The sequence below is a fragment of the Cryptomeria japonica genome, chromosome 5, assembly GCF_030272615.1.
Source record: "Cryptomeria japonica chromosome 5, Sugi_1.0, whole genome shotgun sequence".
Taxonomy (NCBI): Eukaryota; Viridiplantae; Streptophyta; class Pinopsida; order Cupressales; family Cupressaceae; genus Cryptomeria; species Cryptomeria japonica.
The window spans coordinates 863,338,617-863,359,611 of NC_081409.1; the positions used below are offsets into that span (position 1 = coordinate 863,338,617).

Here is a 20,995-nt window from a genome sequence, read left to right on the forward strand (position 1 = left end):
AAGACCCAAATGCGGTCGAAATTGCAAGTGTCGCAATTTTAGGACGCTACAGATTGAAAGGGTATATCCCTACCAAGAGACAAGGTATGCAAGGGTGTTACTGCTTTGGGACTTTCTAGAACAAGGAGAGGTTGCCCACTTGAGGAGAATGAGGCAATCGTTGGCTTCTTCAAAGTTGTTGCAACAAGTAGTCTTGGTGGTGGGACATGCTCCTTAGTAGAAGGGGGGACAAATGGTGATCCCTCAAATCTAGGTGGAGGTGATGGTGTAAGGTTGTGTGGTGGAGAGGCTAGTCTAATGGGAGAACCAATGGACTGAGGTGAGCTAGGCTCTTTTTCTGTAACTTGTGGCACTTTTGGCTCCACCACTCAAGGTCTTTGATGAAGTAATGACATCCAGTCACAATGTAAGCATTAAAGATTGCTTTCATCTTCACCTTAGGTATTAGAATCTGGTGTCATAAAGGGGCATAAGAGCTATTAGCCTCTCTCTCCAAGTTCGCTGAGTATTGTATCTTGTACCATCTCTCTTTTTGCTTAAAAACCTCATTGTAATCTGAGGCATTTCTGATGAGATCTTCCTCATCATCCCATTCATGTTTAAGGGTCTTGGCCTTTCCTAGACTTTGCACAAACCATTCTAAATCATAAAACCTAAACTTGGCCCCAAGAAAGATTATACTTATTCAACGTACTGTCTAGGATATCATAGGCTCTCCTATTAGTAAATGATACATTCCTACCTTCACTTGAGAAGGAAGGAGTGATCTTCTTTTGTGGACTCCCCCAACAAGGGACTTCTCTGCTTCTGATAATTGACGCATTATCTCCAAGAAAGCAACCTTATCAAGTATTGTTATAGGGAGAAGCCTTGGGGTCATAGGGCTACCAAAAATTCTAATAATAGTATGATCCTTGAAATAGAACCATGATATTCAACTGTGATCAATTCCCAACATCGGCAAAAGGTCTTTAGGTCTCAAGAATTCCTTTGCCTCTTTACTCAGACCCCATGGTACCCCCTCTTGGAGGATACTCATTAGCTTTCTAACAAAGTGATTCTCAAACACAAGGTAATTGGATTTCCTTGAATGCATATCCCATAGATATGTCCATTCTTGGACAAGGATGGCCTCACCCTTAACTATTTGGTAATACTTCCAAGTCTGGATGCCTAACATTAAGACTCTTATACAATAGAATGTGCATGAGAATTGAATATTACCTAAAATTTAGAGGGTTTTTTCTCTAAATCACATAGTGCCTTATGTAATCTCTCTGCTAACAAGCTTGCATAATCAAAGGGCCCATTTAGGTCCCTACTTTGAATGTCCATACATAGGACCAACATCCAATTTGGGATAAAGCATTGAGCATCAACTCCGAAGACCTAACACAAGGCATGGTATGTGTCCTTGAAGTATCTAGCAAACGAGTCAACATTGTATAGTGCTTGGTCCCTTGGAGTTGGGGTTCTTTCATCCCTTGACAAGTGTGTTGGCCTAAAAGTTGGAATTTTGCTTCTATATAGCCCTTCATGTGTCTTGTATTCCTTTTCCAACTCTTCATTCACAATCTAGCCTACATTTTCATTCAACATAAAAACGTCTTCAATTACTTGCTCGTTATGGAAGTCAATCTTCCTCTCTCCTTGGCTACAATCTCCCTCGCATCTAGCCTATAATTATGAGCAACTAAAGCGACTAACTTAATGTTCACAAAGACATTTGGAACCACCAACCTTCCTAGATTTAAGCTCCAAATATTACATACTGAAACCCTCTTTCTTTTTGTTGAAGTATCTCCTCCAAGGACTGAAACCCCAAGGCTCAATTATGGGATCCCTGCATACAATTGTGTAATCAATGAGAAACTCAACTAGTCTAGCACCAAATTTGGCCCTCTTTTAAGTGTTGCTTGATCTTGGAAGTTGAGAAATGATTCTTCTAAAATTTCCTCTCGCTCTAGCTAGAGGATTCAACCATTCTTCACTTCTATGATTTAAATAGATAAGAAAGAATAGACACTAGCAAGGGTTTCAAATTTCAATTTTGCAGAGAGTAGCCACTAAAGTTTTTTGACCATATACACTAATTCTGAGAGGGTATGAAATTTAAAACACAACACACATAACAAGGACTAAAAGTGAGTATAGCTTTCAACTTACAAAACCTAGGGTAAAACCCTAATGCTCAAGAATTCGAATTGCAGAGAAAAAACAAAGCATAAGAAAGTATCACGAGTGCTTACCAAGTTCAAAGTGAAGCAACAAAGTAGTAGTTATTTTTCATATTTGAACGTTACAACGGCAACAACTATTTTACTCTTTCAAGCAGCAACCAATGAGGAGATGACACGTCATTTGCTTTATTCTCGCATTAAAACCCACCACTTTAAAAGGCTTCAGAGTTGCAGACTTGACCTTAATGAGCAACTTCGCTTAGTTGTGAAATCAATCAAAGCCATAGATTTCATTTGATGTAGACACACTTTATCTTGGTGACATTATCCTAGTGACATCATGGACATTTGGGGCCAATCAGTCTGTCGTGTAAAGCTTTGAATACGTGGCAAAAGGCAACTGGTCCACTTGCAATGACTCATTCTTGGTGGGGTCATTATGCCACACAAGTGGAGCAGGGTTGCAAACTTAGCTTGGGTGTGCATCTTCATCTAATCGCACAAGTACGCATGATTCTAAGCCATCGATCCGGGGAAACATACACGAGCAATGTCACAAAGGCAAAAGCTAGGTGACTACAGAGCTAACACACGGGGCCGATCAACACAATGTAGTAAAGGGCTTAAGTCATAACTTAAGTGATCGGTAACCGTCAACACAAAAATATAACACAACAAAGGAAAACTTGAATGCAATTAACTCCTTTTAATCTTCAAGTGTTCTTAAAATAATTGCTCATTGATAATTGAAGGTTTCTTCATGTGTTTAATTGAGCAAAGGAATGACTTTAAATACAAGGACATTGCAATTAGTCAGATAAATGTGTACCAAGTCAACTCCCAACAACTAGTAGGAAAGAGAAAGAGTCAAAACATTTGAACTTTAAAATTTTGGATATGATATCAATCTCAACCCCTTGAGATCAAACCCAACTACTATAGGATTAAGTCAGAACAGGGAAATACAAATACAAATCTTGAGAGCAAGAACACATACATGGATTCTAGATCAATAATAGGATGATTCTGGAAATAAGAGTAAATAAGAATAAAGTATGATCACAAGTGTAAAAATATTAAGGGTAAATAAGAATAGGCTATGATTATGTTAAATCATTTTATCAAAAATGGCCCCCTAACAATAAATTACAATTGGCATGAGCATGCAAATTCACCATTACATATATAAACAACACTTAAAAAATAACCAAAACGCATTTATGTGAACTGGAGGGAAGATTTCCACCAACATTAAATTTAAATTCATGTCATTTTTTGTTTCTTGTTTTGAAAATTCTCATTGACTCGCGATTAATTTCATATTTGTAACATGTATAATTTCAAATATAGTACAAGTGTAGTAATTTTGTTTCTCGCTAGCAATAGTCTCGCCTCTCAGTTCCCACTACTGTTTTGAAGTTTCAAACTCTGGCGATTTGCATCAAAGACCTTTTCCTCTTTTAAATGAAATCACAAATAATTACAATGTGTTTGTGTATCTTCCCTGCACATTGGACGTGAATGTAAATTATATCTTCTTGTATTGTGCCTGAATCGAATAGGGTATAAAAAGCCATCAGATAAATACCCCCGTGAACATTTTGGATCTAACCATTTGATTAAATGTAATAATCTGACCTCTGCTTTCAGTATCCATAAAATGCTTAAATATTGTAACTGTATCAATGAGACTCGCAACCTTGTAACAAGACATCTTGAAGAACACTAATCATACACATAAGTACAGCTATTAGAGAGCAGTAATCAGGTGTAATTTGGACATGGGTATCTAAATTAGCGACATTTATGTAAATCCTTAAAAGAGAATATGCATCACTTAGTTTAGTTATACACTCAACAGTATAAGAATCATAAATATAAGATCTTATGCTTCATTTATAAATCGTTATTTAAAATCAACATAAATTCACTAAAACTTCAAATTCTGCCTTGAACTGTCCTTTCACCAGCCATCCTTGTATTACGTCTTGCTATCATTGATTCGCCTGACTGAAAAGCTAAAATATTTGCATGCATATGCTCTTCTAGGTTTTTGGATGTGGGTTTCAAAATTGACTTCTCTACAACTATTTTCTGCTCTGAAGAATCAAGGATTCCAACAATAGAAGATTCCAGGTTAGAGTCCAAGTTGATCAGATCTTCTGGCAGATTGCTGACCGGTTTCATTTCACTTGGAAGTTTCTCAGGTGAAATATCATTATCTAACAGACAAGCTGATTTCTGATAAGTTTGCTGTGGTTTGAAATGCTGAGTCCTCCTTCCCACAAAAATAGCACTATACATGAGATAACACGTACTAACAATTGCGCTTAGAATGATACAGCAGCATATCGGCACTTGTTTCGCCATGCTCATTAGGGATGAGGTCTGCATCTGGTTTTGATGCTGAAAGACCGAACCTGCCTGTCTACATCAAGTAGAAACGATATTAAGTAATCCCATCGTAGTAGTGATTTCTTGGACAATATTGATATAATAAATAGAACATCTGATATACAAGATGACAAATGTTAGGTTTTTTGAATCCTTGTAAAAACAATGATTTTGTTGGGTCCATGCAAGTATTTTATTTTGCTTTCTTTTTTATATACCCACTTACTCGAGCCATAATATAGGGCTGTAGAAAGAACATGACAATGAGACCAAGGAGAAACGAAACCAAAGATGCTGTGACTGGTATCATCCAATGTGTTCCTGTATCAAAGAAACAAGTAAAGTTGGATAATTCAACAGTTTCAACATAGGCTACAAGAAGATTCGCATTCCCCTTATGCACTATTCATCAATCTTCTTTGTCTCCACTTCTATCAGAAGTTCACACCGGGTAACCAGACTATATTATTTAGAATAAGTGGCACTAACATGTGGATGAAAATTCTGATAAATTAATAATGAACCATAAATCACCCTCTTTTTCATCTACATGTAGAATTTCTATTCTTTTTCATTTCTTTACAGAGCTAAAATGCACAAACACAGATGAAACAATTTATTGGTTTAAAACTGCACAAAAAAGTGAGTACAAACCTGATCCAGAATTCTGAATGCATTCACTGGGTGGCAATTTAATTTGACGAATCATCTTGTTTCCCCTGTCAGAGACTAACAAAGCACATATGCTGGGGACAAAAGTGACATCAAAGTCGGGAGAAAACATTGCCTCTTGACTTGGTCCATCGGAATGACCAGATCTGTCTGCTTTGCCTCCAGCAATTGTACTAACACCTGGATTGACAAGAGATCGGAAAAAGAAAAAGCTATAATCATAAGGAATAGCTAGGATCAAATAAAATTTCTCTGTTTCATCAAAAAAATTGAAAAACTGAGTACTTGAAATTCCACAAATCCAGGCATTGGATACTGGAACAACATAGGTCAGGAAATAGTAAAAACTTTAAGGTGTCCAACCAGAGCTGCTGTTGGAACCCAATCCTATAGTGCCAAATATTGTTTGAGTCTCTTTCCCTTTGTTGCCCTTTCCCCATTTAACCCAATATTAATTATCGATTTGAGAAATTCCAAGTGGATCCCCTCCTATTTTGGAAGCTGTAAAAATCCAAGAAAGAGAGTGGAGGTTTTGTGTTAAAACTACTAAGTGTGTGTAAGTTGTTGAAAGTTGTTGGACTTTTGAAGTAGCCCCTAGTATGCCTTTCCACCCAATTATTTCTTGGTCCCTGTCAAAATATCAAACTTTCCCATCCCAACATACCTTTCACCCGTTTCTTGCTCTTTCCCTTATCTTTATTGGGGTTTCAGCCTTCCCCTTTCCCCAGTACCTATTATGAGATATACCCAAAGCTCAATCCCTGGCACACTGAAACATTTTGTCTCATCGGGATCACTTGTTCAAACTTCAGACTTCCCCAATTTGCATGCCTCAGTAGGATAAGTTCTTTGTCATCCCCAATCCCTGACTCCCCAACATGTGATAAGAGTTACGAGGCATCCTCGATCCCCAATCCTCAAAACTCCCACTTCTTGCACCATTCAAACCCACCTGCCTCCCTGTTTGACATAGAACACCATTTATGACCAGATTTGATACAACTTCCCAAAAGGAGTTTTTGCCATCTAGAAACAACTATTCATATCCAAGGTGTGATTCCAAATGCATTCTTCAACAGCTATTGTGGAACTTTCATATGGGCCATCATTAATGTCGTAGGTTAATTTGAACATCCACATTCAAAGCCGATCCCTGCAAGCAACAAGGGCATGGATTACTCACTGCTATACCTATTCATTCTTCATTCGAAGGTTGGGTCTCTATGGTTTCCAAACACTTGCAAATGCCACGTCACGTGAGGTTTTCAAACCACACCAATCTAATTTATTTTTGCACCAACAGTATGAAATATCTATGAAATTGAGGGTTGTTATTGTAAATGATATTTGTAATAAAATGTCTCCGTAACAATGTGTATGTTTAAAGGAATCTCTTAGTCACAAATAATATTTATTCTTTGCCACTTTGCTGGAAAAGTATAATAATGGATTTGACAAATGCAATGACATTCTAATGCATTGCAAGCCTTGTAATGGCCTCTTTTGTATTGCACATAGATTTATGCAGGTTTGTAATGGATTATTAAGCATGTTTTGTTGTTAATATCACATCTATGGTATGTGTAAATGTGATGCTCATTGCCCCTTGTGGTTTCAGTTTGCTTTTTCTTTGGACTAACTCTGTTGCCCAATGGATAGGCATCAGTCTTCAAAATTTTGATTAATTACACTCCTTCAAATGAACAAATCCTCCATTAGTAGTTTAGATTTAGTTTCACCATTCACAATTCACAGTTTAGGTTAGTTTAACCAAGGAACTTTCTTTTGTGAACCTTATTAGGTAAATCACTTCGCAATTCTTGTGTGCTTACTCTCATCTTGCATTTCTCGAAAACATGTCACTATTAGATATATAAAATTTCATTTGTGCAGCTGGTTAACCTTTACCTAGTGACAGCCTTTAGGGTTAAACCTACATTGGATATAGCTGTGTTCCATCTTTCAGCACCCTCAATCCTATTTAGGATACCTCTAGGAACACCCTCGTGTTTAAGCTAAGCCTGAAGTGTAGGAGAGCTTATCCATTCTTGTTCATTGGCCTTTAACCCTCCATAATTTGTAGATGAACCTTGATTTTACCTTTCTGAAGACACCCCCTAACCTTGGAGATAAAATGGTGTTCTAGGATGTTGGAGCGGCAGTTTCAGGATTCTCTATAAAATTGCAACAAATTTTGGATAAGCATGCCATAGTGTTTGCAAATCCTACCAAAAAAATCATCATGTTCCTAACATTTGCCCACACAAGTATCCATTCCTCCATAAAATAGAAATTGAGAAGCTAGAATGGGAACTCCTTCAATCCAATGTCATTCATCTAACCACTAGCTCATACTCTTCACCTATTCTTCTCATACACAACCAAGATGAGTCTTAATGACTACACATTTCTAAGAGTTGAACAAATTCACCATCAAGGAAAAATTTCCTATCCCCATGATAGATGAGTTACTCGATGAGCTTCATGGCGCCCAATTTATCCCCAAATTAAATCTACTCTCTCGTTATAACAAAATTCATATCAATGAAGCAGATATCCCGAAGACAACCTTCTACACTCTTGATGATCACTATGAATTTTTGGTCATGCCATTCAAGTCCATGAATGCCCCATCCACCTTCCAAGAATTTATGAACAAACTATTCAATCCCTTCATAAATTTTGTCTTGGTCTTCTTCAATGACATTTTGATCTATATAAAAACTTGAGTAAAACATTTACAGCACCTTAACCTAGCATTACAACTTATTACAAATAATCAATTATGTGCCAAGTGCTCCAAGCACTCCTATGGTCAAAAGGAAATTGAGTACTTTGGACATATTGTCTCCCCAACAATGTTCAAGTTGACCCTAACAAAATTCATGTCATGCAAACTTGGCCACAACCCAAGACACCCAAAACCCTCCATGGATTTTTGGGGCTCACTAGCTACTATCCAAAAGTTGTCAAACTATGGAAAAATAGCTGCTCCAATGAATACCTTGCTAAAAAAGGATACATTCTCATAAACAACCACAACAAAACATTGCTTTGAAGTACTCAAACAGGCTATATGTATAACACCTATTTTAGCATTACCAATTTTTTCCAAACCATTTGCCATTGAAAGTGACCATTTGCCATTGAAAGTGATGATTGAAGCAATGGCGTTGGTGGTGTTGCCACACAAGATGGTCACCCATTGCCTTCACCAACAAGGCATTATCAAGGCACAACTTGGTATCCTCCACCTATGAAAACTAAAGTGGTCGTCTTACATGTTATTAGCAAGTGGTAACCATATTTGGTTGGGCAACGTTTTTGTATCAAAACAAATCATCACAATCTCAAATATTGCTTCGACCAATACGTATCCTTTTTGGCTCAACAAAAATGGGTCACCAATGTCATGGGATATGACTGAGATTCCTTATAAGAAGGGCAAGCGGAATGTCATAGAAAATGTGCTCTCTTGCCTATCCATGGACTCATGTTTCCTATGTGCAGTTTCCATGCCGCTCTTTGACAAGATGCAAGATCAACAAGAATGACAAAAAGTGACCCACCCAGACAACAGCTCATCCACCAAATTTGTATAGATCTTCCTCCACCCAACCACTCTTGGGAAGGAAAACATTTACTATATATAAGGACCCCTAGTCTGTCTTCCCAATTTTGCTTTGTCTCATAAATTCTTCTCGAACTGCACACTTCTCTCTTGGCTAGTAATTCAAGGTTTTTGAAAACATGAGCTGATTCATCAAAAGATATTTTGGCACGGGCTTAAGGAGGGTATCAAGTGGTTCGTTGCTGAATGTGATACTTGCCAATATTTATGGTATAAACGACCCCTACTTTTACAGCCCAACTCAACTTAAATTCTTCTCGAAATGCACGCTTCTTGTTAATAAATCTGTTTGGCATTGATGTCAAATGTTAGAGAATTTATTTATTTTCAACATGACATGGTTTATGGACACAATTATACCTTATAATAATGGCGTTACAGACTGCTTTCTACTCTTGGGTATTTCAGGAATGTCCACCGCCCTGCATGTGGTCTTTGTTTTTTTCTTCCCTGCAGGATATTCTTTATCGGGCCTTTTCAAACTCAGAAGATTTCATAGGGCTTCTTCAAAAGATAAGTTCAGACGATAGTGTGACATGTTGCTATGTCATACGCAATTATTAACTTCTGATTTGCCAAGTTCAAAAGATTTGATTTCTGATTTCAAGTGTAGAAGTTTGAGTGAAATCGGTTTTTATAATAAATACTGAGTATCAATAGTAAACAATCAGTTTGTATTAGGTTGCTTAACTGGCTGTCGGTTCACAACTGACATGACAGTTATAACTCCCCATAACCAGTTCTAAGGAAAGGCTTTCTATTGATAGAAAAGACATATATATAATATGTTGGTGTCAGTATTTGGTGTGGAAGTTTCTTAAAAAGTTGGAACATATATTATTCATGTTACTTTCCTTATAAATTCTGTAATATACGTGAGGAGTTATAGAAGAATGGGCATTATAAGTAAGATCGTAGAATTGATTCTGGACAGCAAATGAAGTGCATGATTTGTTGAAGGCAATCTGATCAAGTTTAGAATACTGAAAGCATATGAGGTATAAAACATTTTTGGAAGTCAGTTGTTCCATCAAAATTTGATTTTCAAGTGTCTACTGAATATTTGATTTTAATGTTGAAAAGGTCTGATGCTACAGCAATCAATATGTCTTGTTTCTAAGACAATATCAGACAATTGCAGACTGTGAAGCATCGATAATATTCTGGAATAATTTATCTGTGTTTGTTAACAGAATTTTTAATGGTGATGCTTTTGACAAAATATATGAAATGATAGTATTTAAGTGTGTAAATCAGACCAAAGTATTCAAAGGATGATATTGCTCAGTCAGTAGCATTTGTTTTAATATATTTCTCAGAGGACTGTTAGATTCCAGATTGTAAATCAGAAAAAATTGCTTTTATCTTCTTTAAGGTTGGTACCTTAATAGAGGTTGAGTTGGTGCTCTTATTGAAAGGGTTGATGCCCTTGATACTTAGTAATCAGATTTAATTGTGAGGCCAGATAAGGACAGTAGATCCTAGCAGTATTTCTCACCGTGGTTTTCCCACGTAAAATTTTGTCCATTGTGCTCTTGCTGTTGCATCTTTTCAGTTTCAGTTGTTGCATCTTTCAAGACTTTCAATTTTCAGATTAAAGTTTGATTAAAGTTTTAAGTTGCTGAAAAGGGTTAAAGAAATGTTCCACAGCCGTTGGGGACAGGGGGACGCGTGGATGGGCTTAGGGACGGGGGGACAAAGGGAAAAAGTTTCAGGGATGGGTTTCGAGGATGGGGGGACTTGGGCCTGGAGGATGGGGGGACTTGGGCCTGGAGGGGGGGGCAGGGAATGCATTTCCGTTGAACACTGGATTAAAGTTTTTGTACTACTAATTCAGCCACCCCCTCTCAGAAGTACTTTTGTGTTCTATAATTGGTATAAAAGTCAGTGCTTGTGTAAAGACTTAATCAGTCTAAGTAGATTCTGGTTTTTAGAACATATGGCTTGTCAGGAAGGTTCATCTTCTAATAAAGCACCATAGTTTGATGGCACCAATTATGTTTTTTGGAGCATAAGAATGGAGAGTTACTTATCTTCTCTAGGATTTGATGTCTGGATGTCCATAGTAGATGGTTATACTATGCCAACCCATGTTATAACAGACCCTACAGAAAAAAAAGAGCATGAAAACAATGTTAGGGCAAAGAATGCTATTCTTTGTGGGTTGGCTAAAATTGAGTTTGTGAAGGTTATGCATTGTAAAACAGCTAAGGAGTTATGGAACAAGTTGAAAAGCATCTATGAAGGAGATGATAAGGTGAAACAGGCAAAGTTGCAGACATACAAGGCCAAGTTTGAAGAGTTAAATATGAAGGAAGAGGAACGTATTGCTGACTATCTTCTCGAGGTTGATGAGAGAGTAAATGCTATCAAGGAACTAGGTGAAACAATAAAAGATCCGTTTATTGTACAAAAGGTTTTACGGTCTCTACCTTCTAAATATAATGCAAAAATTTCTGCTATAGAAGAGGCAAGAGATATTAGAAAACTTTCTTTAGATGATTTACACGGATTCTAACAGCCTATGAAATGAGAATGACAGGTGATGATGAGTCAAAGAGGGAAGCTGCCTTTAAGGCAACTAAAAGGTAAAAGATGAAAACACAGAATTAGAGAAGGACCTTGAGGAACAACTTGCTAATTTGGTAAAGAAATTTAAGAGAGTTGGTAAATTCAAAGGAAAGCTTCCTCTTAAATATTTTAATTGTGGGAAAATTGGACATTTTGCTGCCAAATGTCCTTACGCTAATAGTGATAAGGAAGATGGGTTCAAAAAGAAACAAAAAACATCAATTTGCTTATAAAAGAAAGTTTCAAAAGAAAAAGAAGAGTCTTTACATCAAGGGAGAAAGTACTAATTCTAATGCTAGTAATTTTGATTCTAACGCTTGTGAAACTTTGTTTATAGCAATAGGACCATGTGCTATAGGTCAAAATGATGCAGGTTCTAACAGTGATACTGAAGGTGAAGTGGATTTGGAAGAAGAGCTTGTTTGTGCTCTAGATGAGATTGGTAGGTTGAAGAAGGAAAGATCACAACAATTAAAAGACATTGAAGCCAAAAATCAGATTATCACAAATCTGAAAGTTGAACTTAAAGAAGGTAGAAAGCAAGCAGAAATGGTAAAATTTGAACTTCTCTTAAAATCTGAATATTGTTCAAAACTAGAAAGTGAACTAGTTTCTTTAAAAAATGAAATTGAGAAGTTAAATATGGTTTCAGAAAAACAAGCTTAGTTTGGAAAAAGTTCGGAAATGTTAAGTGAAATGTTGGCAAAACAGAGAAAGAATAACAATCAATCATGTTTGGGATTTGAAAAGGGTGAAAATTTGAATAGTGCAAAAATGAACAATTTTGAATCACAAAGAAGGAATAATTGGTATCCTAGAAGATTTTATCCTTTCTATGGCTATTGTAATTTTTGTAACTATTTTGGCCACAAAGCAATTAATTGCAGAATTATGCCAAGGAGAAGAATCAATTTTGTTAGTCAAAATCATAGTTCCAGGACTCACCAAGACTCTCTGAGTCTTAGCGAGTCCCGAGCTGAGTGACCCTAGCCGAGTCTCAGGGACTCGTGACTCTCCAGGACTCGCTCTAGGCAAAAGTCACTAGAAATTGGTTTTTTTGCCGAGTCCTGTCGCTTTTTTGCCGAGTCCCAAGTTGGGTCAGCCTTGCGGAGTCCGCGCCGAGTCCAAGTCTTGTTTCTAGTGTCAAAATTCATTTGATCCTCTAAGGAATTTTAATGTGGTTTGTTTTAAATGTCAGAATGTTGGACATATTGCAACAAATGAGTTTTGCAGATGTTGGAGACAAAAAGGAAGTGAAAGTTTGGAGAAAGAAGGAGAACAAATCTCTGTTGTTGAAACAGCCCTGCATGCAACACGAGAGAATCTTTGGATAGTAGACAAGGGTTGTTTGAACCATATGACAGGTGACAGAAACACATTATCCACATCTACAAAATGGAATGGTGGTGCAGTGAAGTTTGGAGATAGATCTTCAGTTCAGATTCATGGTAAAGGCTCCTTGAGTATTAATGGTGTTTTAGATGAATGTTTGGTATGTTGATGGTCTAAAATACAATTTACTAAGTGTAAGCCAAATGTGTGACAATGGCTATTTTGTAATCTTTAATGCTCAAGGTTGTGAAATAAAAGATTCTAAATTTGGAAAACTAATAGTTGAAGGTAAAAGAACGAAAAGTAATGTTTATGATTTAAGGGAAGTAAAAGGTAGAAGCTATTTGATAAACCAGATTAATGAAATCTGGCTTTGGCATAGAAGACTTGGTCATGTTAACTTTGATAATCTTGTAAAAATCAGTTCTTTGAATTCTGTGAGACATATGCCCAAGATTGTGAAACCTAAGAATATTATTTGCAAAGAATGTCAACAAGGTAAGCAGACTAGAATCAGTTTTAAGCCTAAAGAATATTCAAGTTTGCAATCTCTTGAATTAATTCATACCGATCTTTGTGGTCCAACAAGAACAATAGGTTTGAAAAATGGAAGGTTCTTTATGTTGTTTGTAGATGATTTTTCTCGCATGACATGGGTAACATTCTTAAAGGAAAAGTTAGAAGCATTTGACAGGTTTAAGATCTTAGTGCAATGGTAGAAAAAGAAAGTGACTTTCAAATTAAATATCTCAAATCTGACAAGGGTGGAAAATTCCTTTCTAATGAATTTGTGGCTTATTGTGAAGAACATGGCATAAAGAGGCAATATTTTGCAGCCAACACACCACAACAAAATGGTGTGGTGGAAAGATGAAATAGAACAATCAAGGAAATGGCACGAACTTTGCTTAATGAAACAAAAATTTCTGACAAGTTTTGGGTGGAAGCAGTGCATGTAGCAGTTTGCATTCTCAATAGAGTTCAATTGAGACCAAATAGCAATAGAACTCCCTATGAATTGTGGTATGATAAGTTTGCTTCGGTAAAGTATTTTAAAGTCTTTGGCAATAAATGCTTTATTAAAAGAGATGATGATGGATTGGGTAGCTTTGATTCTCGATGTGATGAAGGATTGCTTGTGGAATATTCTACTCACAGTAAAGCCTATAAATGCTATAACAATAGTGTAATGTCTCCTTTTGGGAATTTCCTTAATTTAATCCTAAAACAACAATTCCGTCTTAAGGTGAGAACTGTAATATAAAATTTACCCAAACTGAAGACTTTTCATTATGCTATTTAACTTTAAATTTTAGGAATAGTTCAAAGAATAGAACTTATCTTGATAGATTCTTCTAATTTGTATACTTGAGATATGTGCTCCTATATTGTAACTTTGTTCCCAGTTTCTTAACACCTCTCAAGCCATGTAATATCCCCTTTTGTGCTTTCCTCAATCTTGGTCATATAGTTATACTAAGATTGGTAGATTGTTTGAACACCCGATTCAACTGTAATATATAAAAACACATATATATATTTGATCCTTAACTCATAAGATCACAATGCCTAAATTGTTTCCCTTTTGTCACATGTTTGAAGAATGAAAGGTTATGCTTCAATCTGCTCACTATGTCTAATCGCAATCCTTATGTTCATGAGAGAAGGGTGGAAGTTGTCTCTTCTTATTTAGTGCCTGAGTCTCATGTGTCTATGACCTCGCTAGGGAGTGGATGTACCCCCTTGCCCTGGTTTCCTTCCATTCTGCTTTAGTCAAACAAAGATGTTCAAATCCAATGATTTTTGGAAATGCGTATGTGATCCTCATTAAATAGCTTATAAGACTGATCGGTTGTATCTTTGATTTGGGATGGTAGTATCCCTTGATCGCATCTTTTGGGAGAACATTACTTTTATAACCAAATCGTATCCCTTAATTAACATTAGTCACTGTATTCTAACTAAGAGGAATCACACCTTTTGGTTATATATCAATCACTGTTATTAATGCAACCACTTTATTACTTAATCAAATCTCTTCTGTATTGTTTCCTTAGGTTTATGTGATCGGATTACTTGATGATTAATATAGTTATCAATTTGCTGGTCTCTTACTTCATGTTTAATGTTATCTGTCATTGCAAAGTGATTAAATGGTTGTGATTGGTGGCTCTTATGGTACATTGATAGGGAATTGCTTAGTACCTCATAGATTCCTCCTTTGACCAGTGGTATGAACTTCATAACAGTCTGTATTATTCCTAGTTACTTGATAATACTGTTGCACCATCAGATCCATGATGATTATCGGTGCTATTGATGAGAAGTTGTCTTCATAGATGATCAATGCATATAGGAGTTCTAATGGGATCCCTTATGGGTTATGGTGATCAATGTGATAATAATCTTGATCATTCTTAATACATTGTTATCAAACTATTTGGTTCCAATTATATCAACTTGATTATAAAGATAATACAAGGAGCTTTTTCTTAGTTATTTGGTTCTAGAGATTTAGCATTTGGATAGGGACATCACAATCTCCCCCTCTTTGAAAATGCTTGCCCACAAGCATTCTCAATCTATGATTCCTATTAAGTTTGTAGAATGGTCCCCTTGAAGTTGCCTCTTTGAACACTTTTTTTTTGGGAGTGTTCGTTGTCTACCTTCCACTTGAAGTGGATGCCATGGCTAACCTCACTCTTGACAAATGTGATCCTACAATAGGTTAGGAAACCATTGAAATAATAATATAGGATACACAACTAATTGAGATCTTGCAATAAAACCTTCTAAGAGAGATGATTAGGCATAGATTCTTTATACTTGGAGTTAGGAACATTGACTTAGCCATAGTCTTGTCCAACTCCTTATAGGAACTCAACCATAAGAAAGTGGGAGTAAGAGGAATGATGAGTGGAGTGAAAGCCAGAGCCCTCTTGGCCTCATGGGACCATCGGTCAAACTACCATGAGGTGGGCTACCTAGTGAGGTATCCTATCATCATTTCCCTTCATCACTTCCATCCTTATCCCCTTGTTAATAATCAATTATGATAGAGTTTGGAAAGATACAATAGGGTGTCCTAAATGTCCTTCCCCTCTAAGTCCAAGAGCAGTGGACTCCCTCTTACACCCCCTTGGCCTCATCGAACCATTAGTCAACTACCATGAGGTGGTCTACTTAGAGGAGGACCCTTTCACCGTTCTCCCTCCTTGTACTTTCTTATACTACATACAAACAACATCTTGTGAGTGTGGGATAGAGGATGTACTAGGTTCCTTGACTCAAAGTCCTTATGACCTCTTACGAGTCCCTCGGCACCTCCTCCATTACACCTCATACCCTTTCCAATAAGATGGACAAAATTCACATCTCTTTTCTATTCTTATACTCTAGGTTAAACACAGAGCATACACAAAGTATACACTTGAATGCATGAAGACACAAAGCATACACTTGAAAACACGAAGCATACACATGGATATATGTATGCACGAATTATACACGTAAATACTAAATTGTTAGATTACAGACTAGAATGATTTATTCATTCATCTTTTTCCCTGTTGGATGGTAGGATCATTGCTTTGATACCACTGTAATGTCCCCTTCTGGGAATTTCCTTAATTTAATCCTAAAACAACAACTCTAGCTTAAGGTGAGAAATATAATATAAAATTTACCCAAACTGAAGACTTTTCATTATGTTATTTAACTTAAAATTTGAGGAATAGTTCAAAGAATAGAACTTATCTTGATAGCTTCTTGTAATTTGTATACTTGAGATATGTGCTCCTATATTGTAATTCCGTTCTTAGTTTCTTAACACCTCTCAAGCCATGTCATATCCCCTTTTATGCTTTCCTCAATCTTGGTCATATAGATATACTAAGATTTGTAGATTGTCTAAACACCCAATTCAACTGTAATATATAAGAACACTGATATATATATATTTGATCCTTAAATTTGAAGATCACAGTGCCTGAATTATTTCCCTTTTGTCACATGTTGGAAGAATGAAAGGTTATGCTTCAATCTGTTTGCCGTGTCTGAAGGGCTCATAAGAGAAGAGCGGGCGTTGTCTCTACTTATCTATTGCCTGAGTCTCATGTGTCTATGACCTCGCTAGAGAGTGGACATACCCCCTTCCCTTGGTTTCCTTCCATTTTGCTTTAGTCAAATAAAGATGTTCAAATCCAATGATTTCTAGAAACGCGTGTTTAGGATTTTGCTAATCAAATGCAAACAACGTTTGATATGTCTATGATAGGGGAATTATCATATTTTCTTGGATTGCAAGTGTCACAGTTGGACGCAGGAATATTTTTGACACAGACTAAATATACCAAGAAAATGCTTTAAAAGTTTCAAATGGAGGACTGCAATCCAGTTAGCACGCCAATGATTACAGGTTGCAAACTAAGTAAGAATGATGATTCACCAATCACGGATCAAACAGAATACAGGTCAATGATAGGCAATCTATTGTATCTCACAGCATTGAGACCTGATATTATGCAATTTGTTTGTATGGTTGCTCGTTTTCAAGCTGGTCCTAAGGTTTCACATCTTAATGCAGTTAAAAGGATATTCAGGTATCTTAAAGGCGCTATAGATTATGGTTATGGTATCCTAGATCTAATGATTTTACTTTGACAGAATATACAGATGTCGACTGGGCAGGTTGTGTAGATGATAGACGAAGCACCAATGGGGGTGCATTTCTCTTGGGAAACAAGCCGATTGCATTCTTGAGCAAGAAACAAGAGTCTATCACTTTCTCTACAATAGAGGTTGAATATGTTGTTGCTGCCTCTTGTTGCACACAAGTTTTGTGGATGAAACAGACTCTCACAGATTTGAAGATGGTATTTGATTGTCCAGTTTCAATATTTTGTGATAACTCTAGTGCTATCAACATTTCCAAAAATCCTGTTCTTCATTCTCGCACTAAGCACATCTATATCAAATATCTTTTTCTGAAAGAACAGGTTGCTGATCATGAGGTTTGTCTTGAGTATGTTAATACTAAACAGCAGTTGGCTGATATATTTAGGAAGCCTCTTCCTACAACCACTTTACAACTTCTTCATGCACAGCTTGGGGTTGTGCCTTTGCCACATTGAATTTGGCTATGGATTAGCATATGCTTAGGGGGAGCACGTTCTTGTTTGTCTTTTATACCCCATCCCTTTGTCATTGATGTCAAAGGGGGAGAAGAGTGCAGATGTTTGCTTCAGATGTTGATGATGTTTCAGATTCAGATGTTGCATTTACTGATATTCCGATCAGGTTTGGTGATATGTTACCAAATGTTTCAGGTGTTTTGATGTGTTGTGTTCTGCTTTGTTGCAGATGTGTTTTGACGATTGGAAGATTGCCATCAATGTCAAAGGGGGAGATTGTTAATAAATCTGTTTGGCATTAATGTCAAATGACAGAGAATTTATTTCTTTTCAACATGACATGGTTTATGGACACGATTATACCTTATAATAATGGCGTTACAGACTGCTCTCTACTCTTGGGTATTTCAGGAATGTCCACTACCCTGCATGTGGTCTTTGTTTTTTCTTCCCTGCAGGATATTCTTTATCAGGCCTTTTCAAACTCAGAAGATTTCATTGGGCTTCTTCAAAAGACAAGTTCAGACGATAGTGTGACACGTTGCTATGTCATATGCTATTATTAACTTCTGATTTGCCAAGTTCAAAAGATTTGATTTCTGATTTCAAGTGTAGAAGTTTGAGTGAAATCGGTTTTTATAATGAATACTGAGTATCAATAGTAAACAATCAGTTTGTATTAGGTTGCTTAACTGGCTGTTGGTCACAACTAACATGACAATTATAACTCCCTATAACCAGTTATAAGGAAAGGCTTTCTATCAATAGAAATGACATATATATAATATGTTGGTGTCGGTATTTGGTATGGAGGTTTTGAAGTTTCTTAAAAAGTTGGAACATATATTATTCATGTTACTTTCCTTATAAATTCTGTAATATACGTGAGGAGTTATAGAAAAATGAGCATTATAAGTAAGATCGTAGAATCGATTCTGGACAGTGAATGAAGTGCACGATTTGTTGAAGGTAATCTGATCAAGTTTAGAATACTGGAAGTATATGAGGTATAAAACATTTTTGGAAGTCAGTTGTTCCATCAAAATTTGATTTTCAAGTGTCTACTGAATATTTGATTTTAATGTTGAAAAGGTCTGATGCTACAGCAATCGATATGTCTTGTTTCTAAGACAATATCAGACAATTGCAGACTGTGACGTATCGATAATATTCTGGAATAATTTATCTGTGTTTGTTAACAGAATTTTTAATAGTGATGCTTTTGACAAAGTATATGAAATGATATTATTGAAGTGTGTAAATCAGACCAAAGTATTCAAAGGATGATATTGCTCAGTCAGTAGCATTTGTTTTAATATATTTCTCAGAGGACCGTTAGATTCCAGATTGTAAATCAAAAAAACTTGCTTGTTTCTTCTTTAAGGTTGGTGCCCATGTTGTAGGAGTTGGTGTTCTTATTGAAAGGGTTGGTGCCCTTGATACTTTGTAATCAGATTTAATTGTGAGGCCGGATTATGACAGTAGATCCTAGCAGCATTTCTCACCGTGGTTTTCCCACATTGGGTTTTGTTGATGTGTATTTTGTACACGACCAAACACAGAATAAAATACCTAAAGGTACCTTATCCTCTCTTGAATAAAGCTCCTGAATGCTGAAGATATCGCAGAAGGATCAATCGGAGAAGCTTCAAGGTTCCTGTTATGTAGGATCTCTACTCGTGGATAAGCTCTTTGTGGTATGATGTGATTTTGCTGGAATCACAAGGGCGACTTACACTTGATGACCTAAACGTCTAATTTGTTGGAATCACAAGATTTCACTAGCCTAGATTTTTTGAAAAAAGGGAAAAAAGGATGAGGGCGAGGGAAGGATCTAATTCTGACACTAAGAATGTAGGAACAATGAATGACCTTTGATGAAATTCTAACTAAGTCTTGTCTTGACATCCCAGGACCATCTCCACAAGGTTAGTGCGATCTTCGGAGGAAATCTTTATGATGTTCAGATCATCGCTACAGGCATAGACACCATCAAGCTGATGCATATCAATGAAGAAGCGGCAATTGAAGTTAAGCTTAAGCTAAATGATTCCAATTGACTACACAAGGCAAGTCTGCAATCAACAAACTGCTTGTAGTATGGATATACAAATTTCACCATCAATCAAACACATTTCTTCCACTCATCTAATAACATAAAATCAAATCTGAGAAGTATAAAGACCATACAAATTGTTGAATCGACCCATAGATTTTACCATTTCTTCAATGAAGTTTTACAAGTCTTTTACAACAACATCTTGGCAACAATCTTTGCCTTCTCTTGCTATTCTACTCTAATTGCTATTCTATCAACTGACTATTCACTATTAGCTAACTATTCACCTACTATCAACTATTGACTAACTATTAGCCTTTACAAATGAGGAGCCAGGGCTTATATAGCACCCTCAATACAAATCGATGGCTCAGATCAACTTGAAATCAATGGTCGAGATCTTACAATAAAAACCCTAATTAGGGTTTGTTAAAACAAACTCAATTCTGGCCAATAAAATAATTGCATTGTTTGGACACATGTCTTCTCTGGAATATTCGACCAATGGATAGCCGGGGTAGGTACATTGAAGTTTGTGTCATCTTTGATGAGTCAGGTACATTGAACCTGGACACGCTGAGGTAGACCAACCCAACTGGAGGAGTGATGACTGGGATGCCACCTTGTCTGACACTTGTAACTTGGTAGATGCTCAATTTGATGATGCTAAGAAGCTAACTTTAATTAACTCTTCTGGAACTGTCTGCTTCTTCAACGAACCATTGCTTTAACCTCCTTTGTCTTCAATGTGCAAGATGGATGGTGTTCCTTTCCTTGGAACGCTAGACTGAAAAATGTCGTCCTTGATGATGCTAGTTTGGAGAATGTCGTCCCTGATGATGCTAGAATGGAGAAGGTCGTCCTTGTTGATGCTGGACTGGAAAAGTTCATCCTTGTCTTGGCTTGATCTTCTTTCATCTGCAAAAACAAATCAAAAGATGATTAAGGACATAATAAATTCATTTCAACATAGTATTTTACACCTTAAGTCATCAACAAAAGATATTAAATGGAGCTTGCTCAA

The 20,995-nt window shown here is 36.6% G+C and overlaps 1 protein-coding gene across 2 annotated transcripts in view; it reads right to left on the reverse strand.

The window, feature by feature from the left end:
• Positions 1-4,047: 4,047 nt before the first annotated feature.
• LOC131036388 (uncharacterized) overlaps positions 4,048-20,995 on the reverse strand; it is a 110,498-nt gene continuing 93,550 nt past the window's right edge. Inside the window, exons 4-6 of one of the 2 annotated variants that reach the window (XM_057968268.2) lie at positions 5,229-5,426; positions 4,801-4,895; positions 4,048-4,604 (exon numbers count right to left, since the gene is read on the reverse strand). In XM_057968268.2, coding sequence (XP_057824251.2) covers positions 4,119-4,604; positions 4,801-4,895; positions 5,229-5,426 — 779 coding nt within the window. In that variant the 3' untranslated portion in view covers positions 4,048-4,118. Of the gene's footprint in view, positions 4,609-4,800; positions 4,896-5,228; positions 5,427-20,995 lie in introns of both variants that reach the window. The other variant, XM_057968270.2, reaches the window with a different exon arrangement.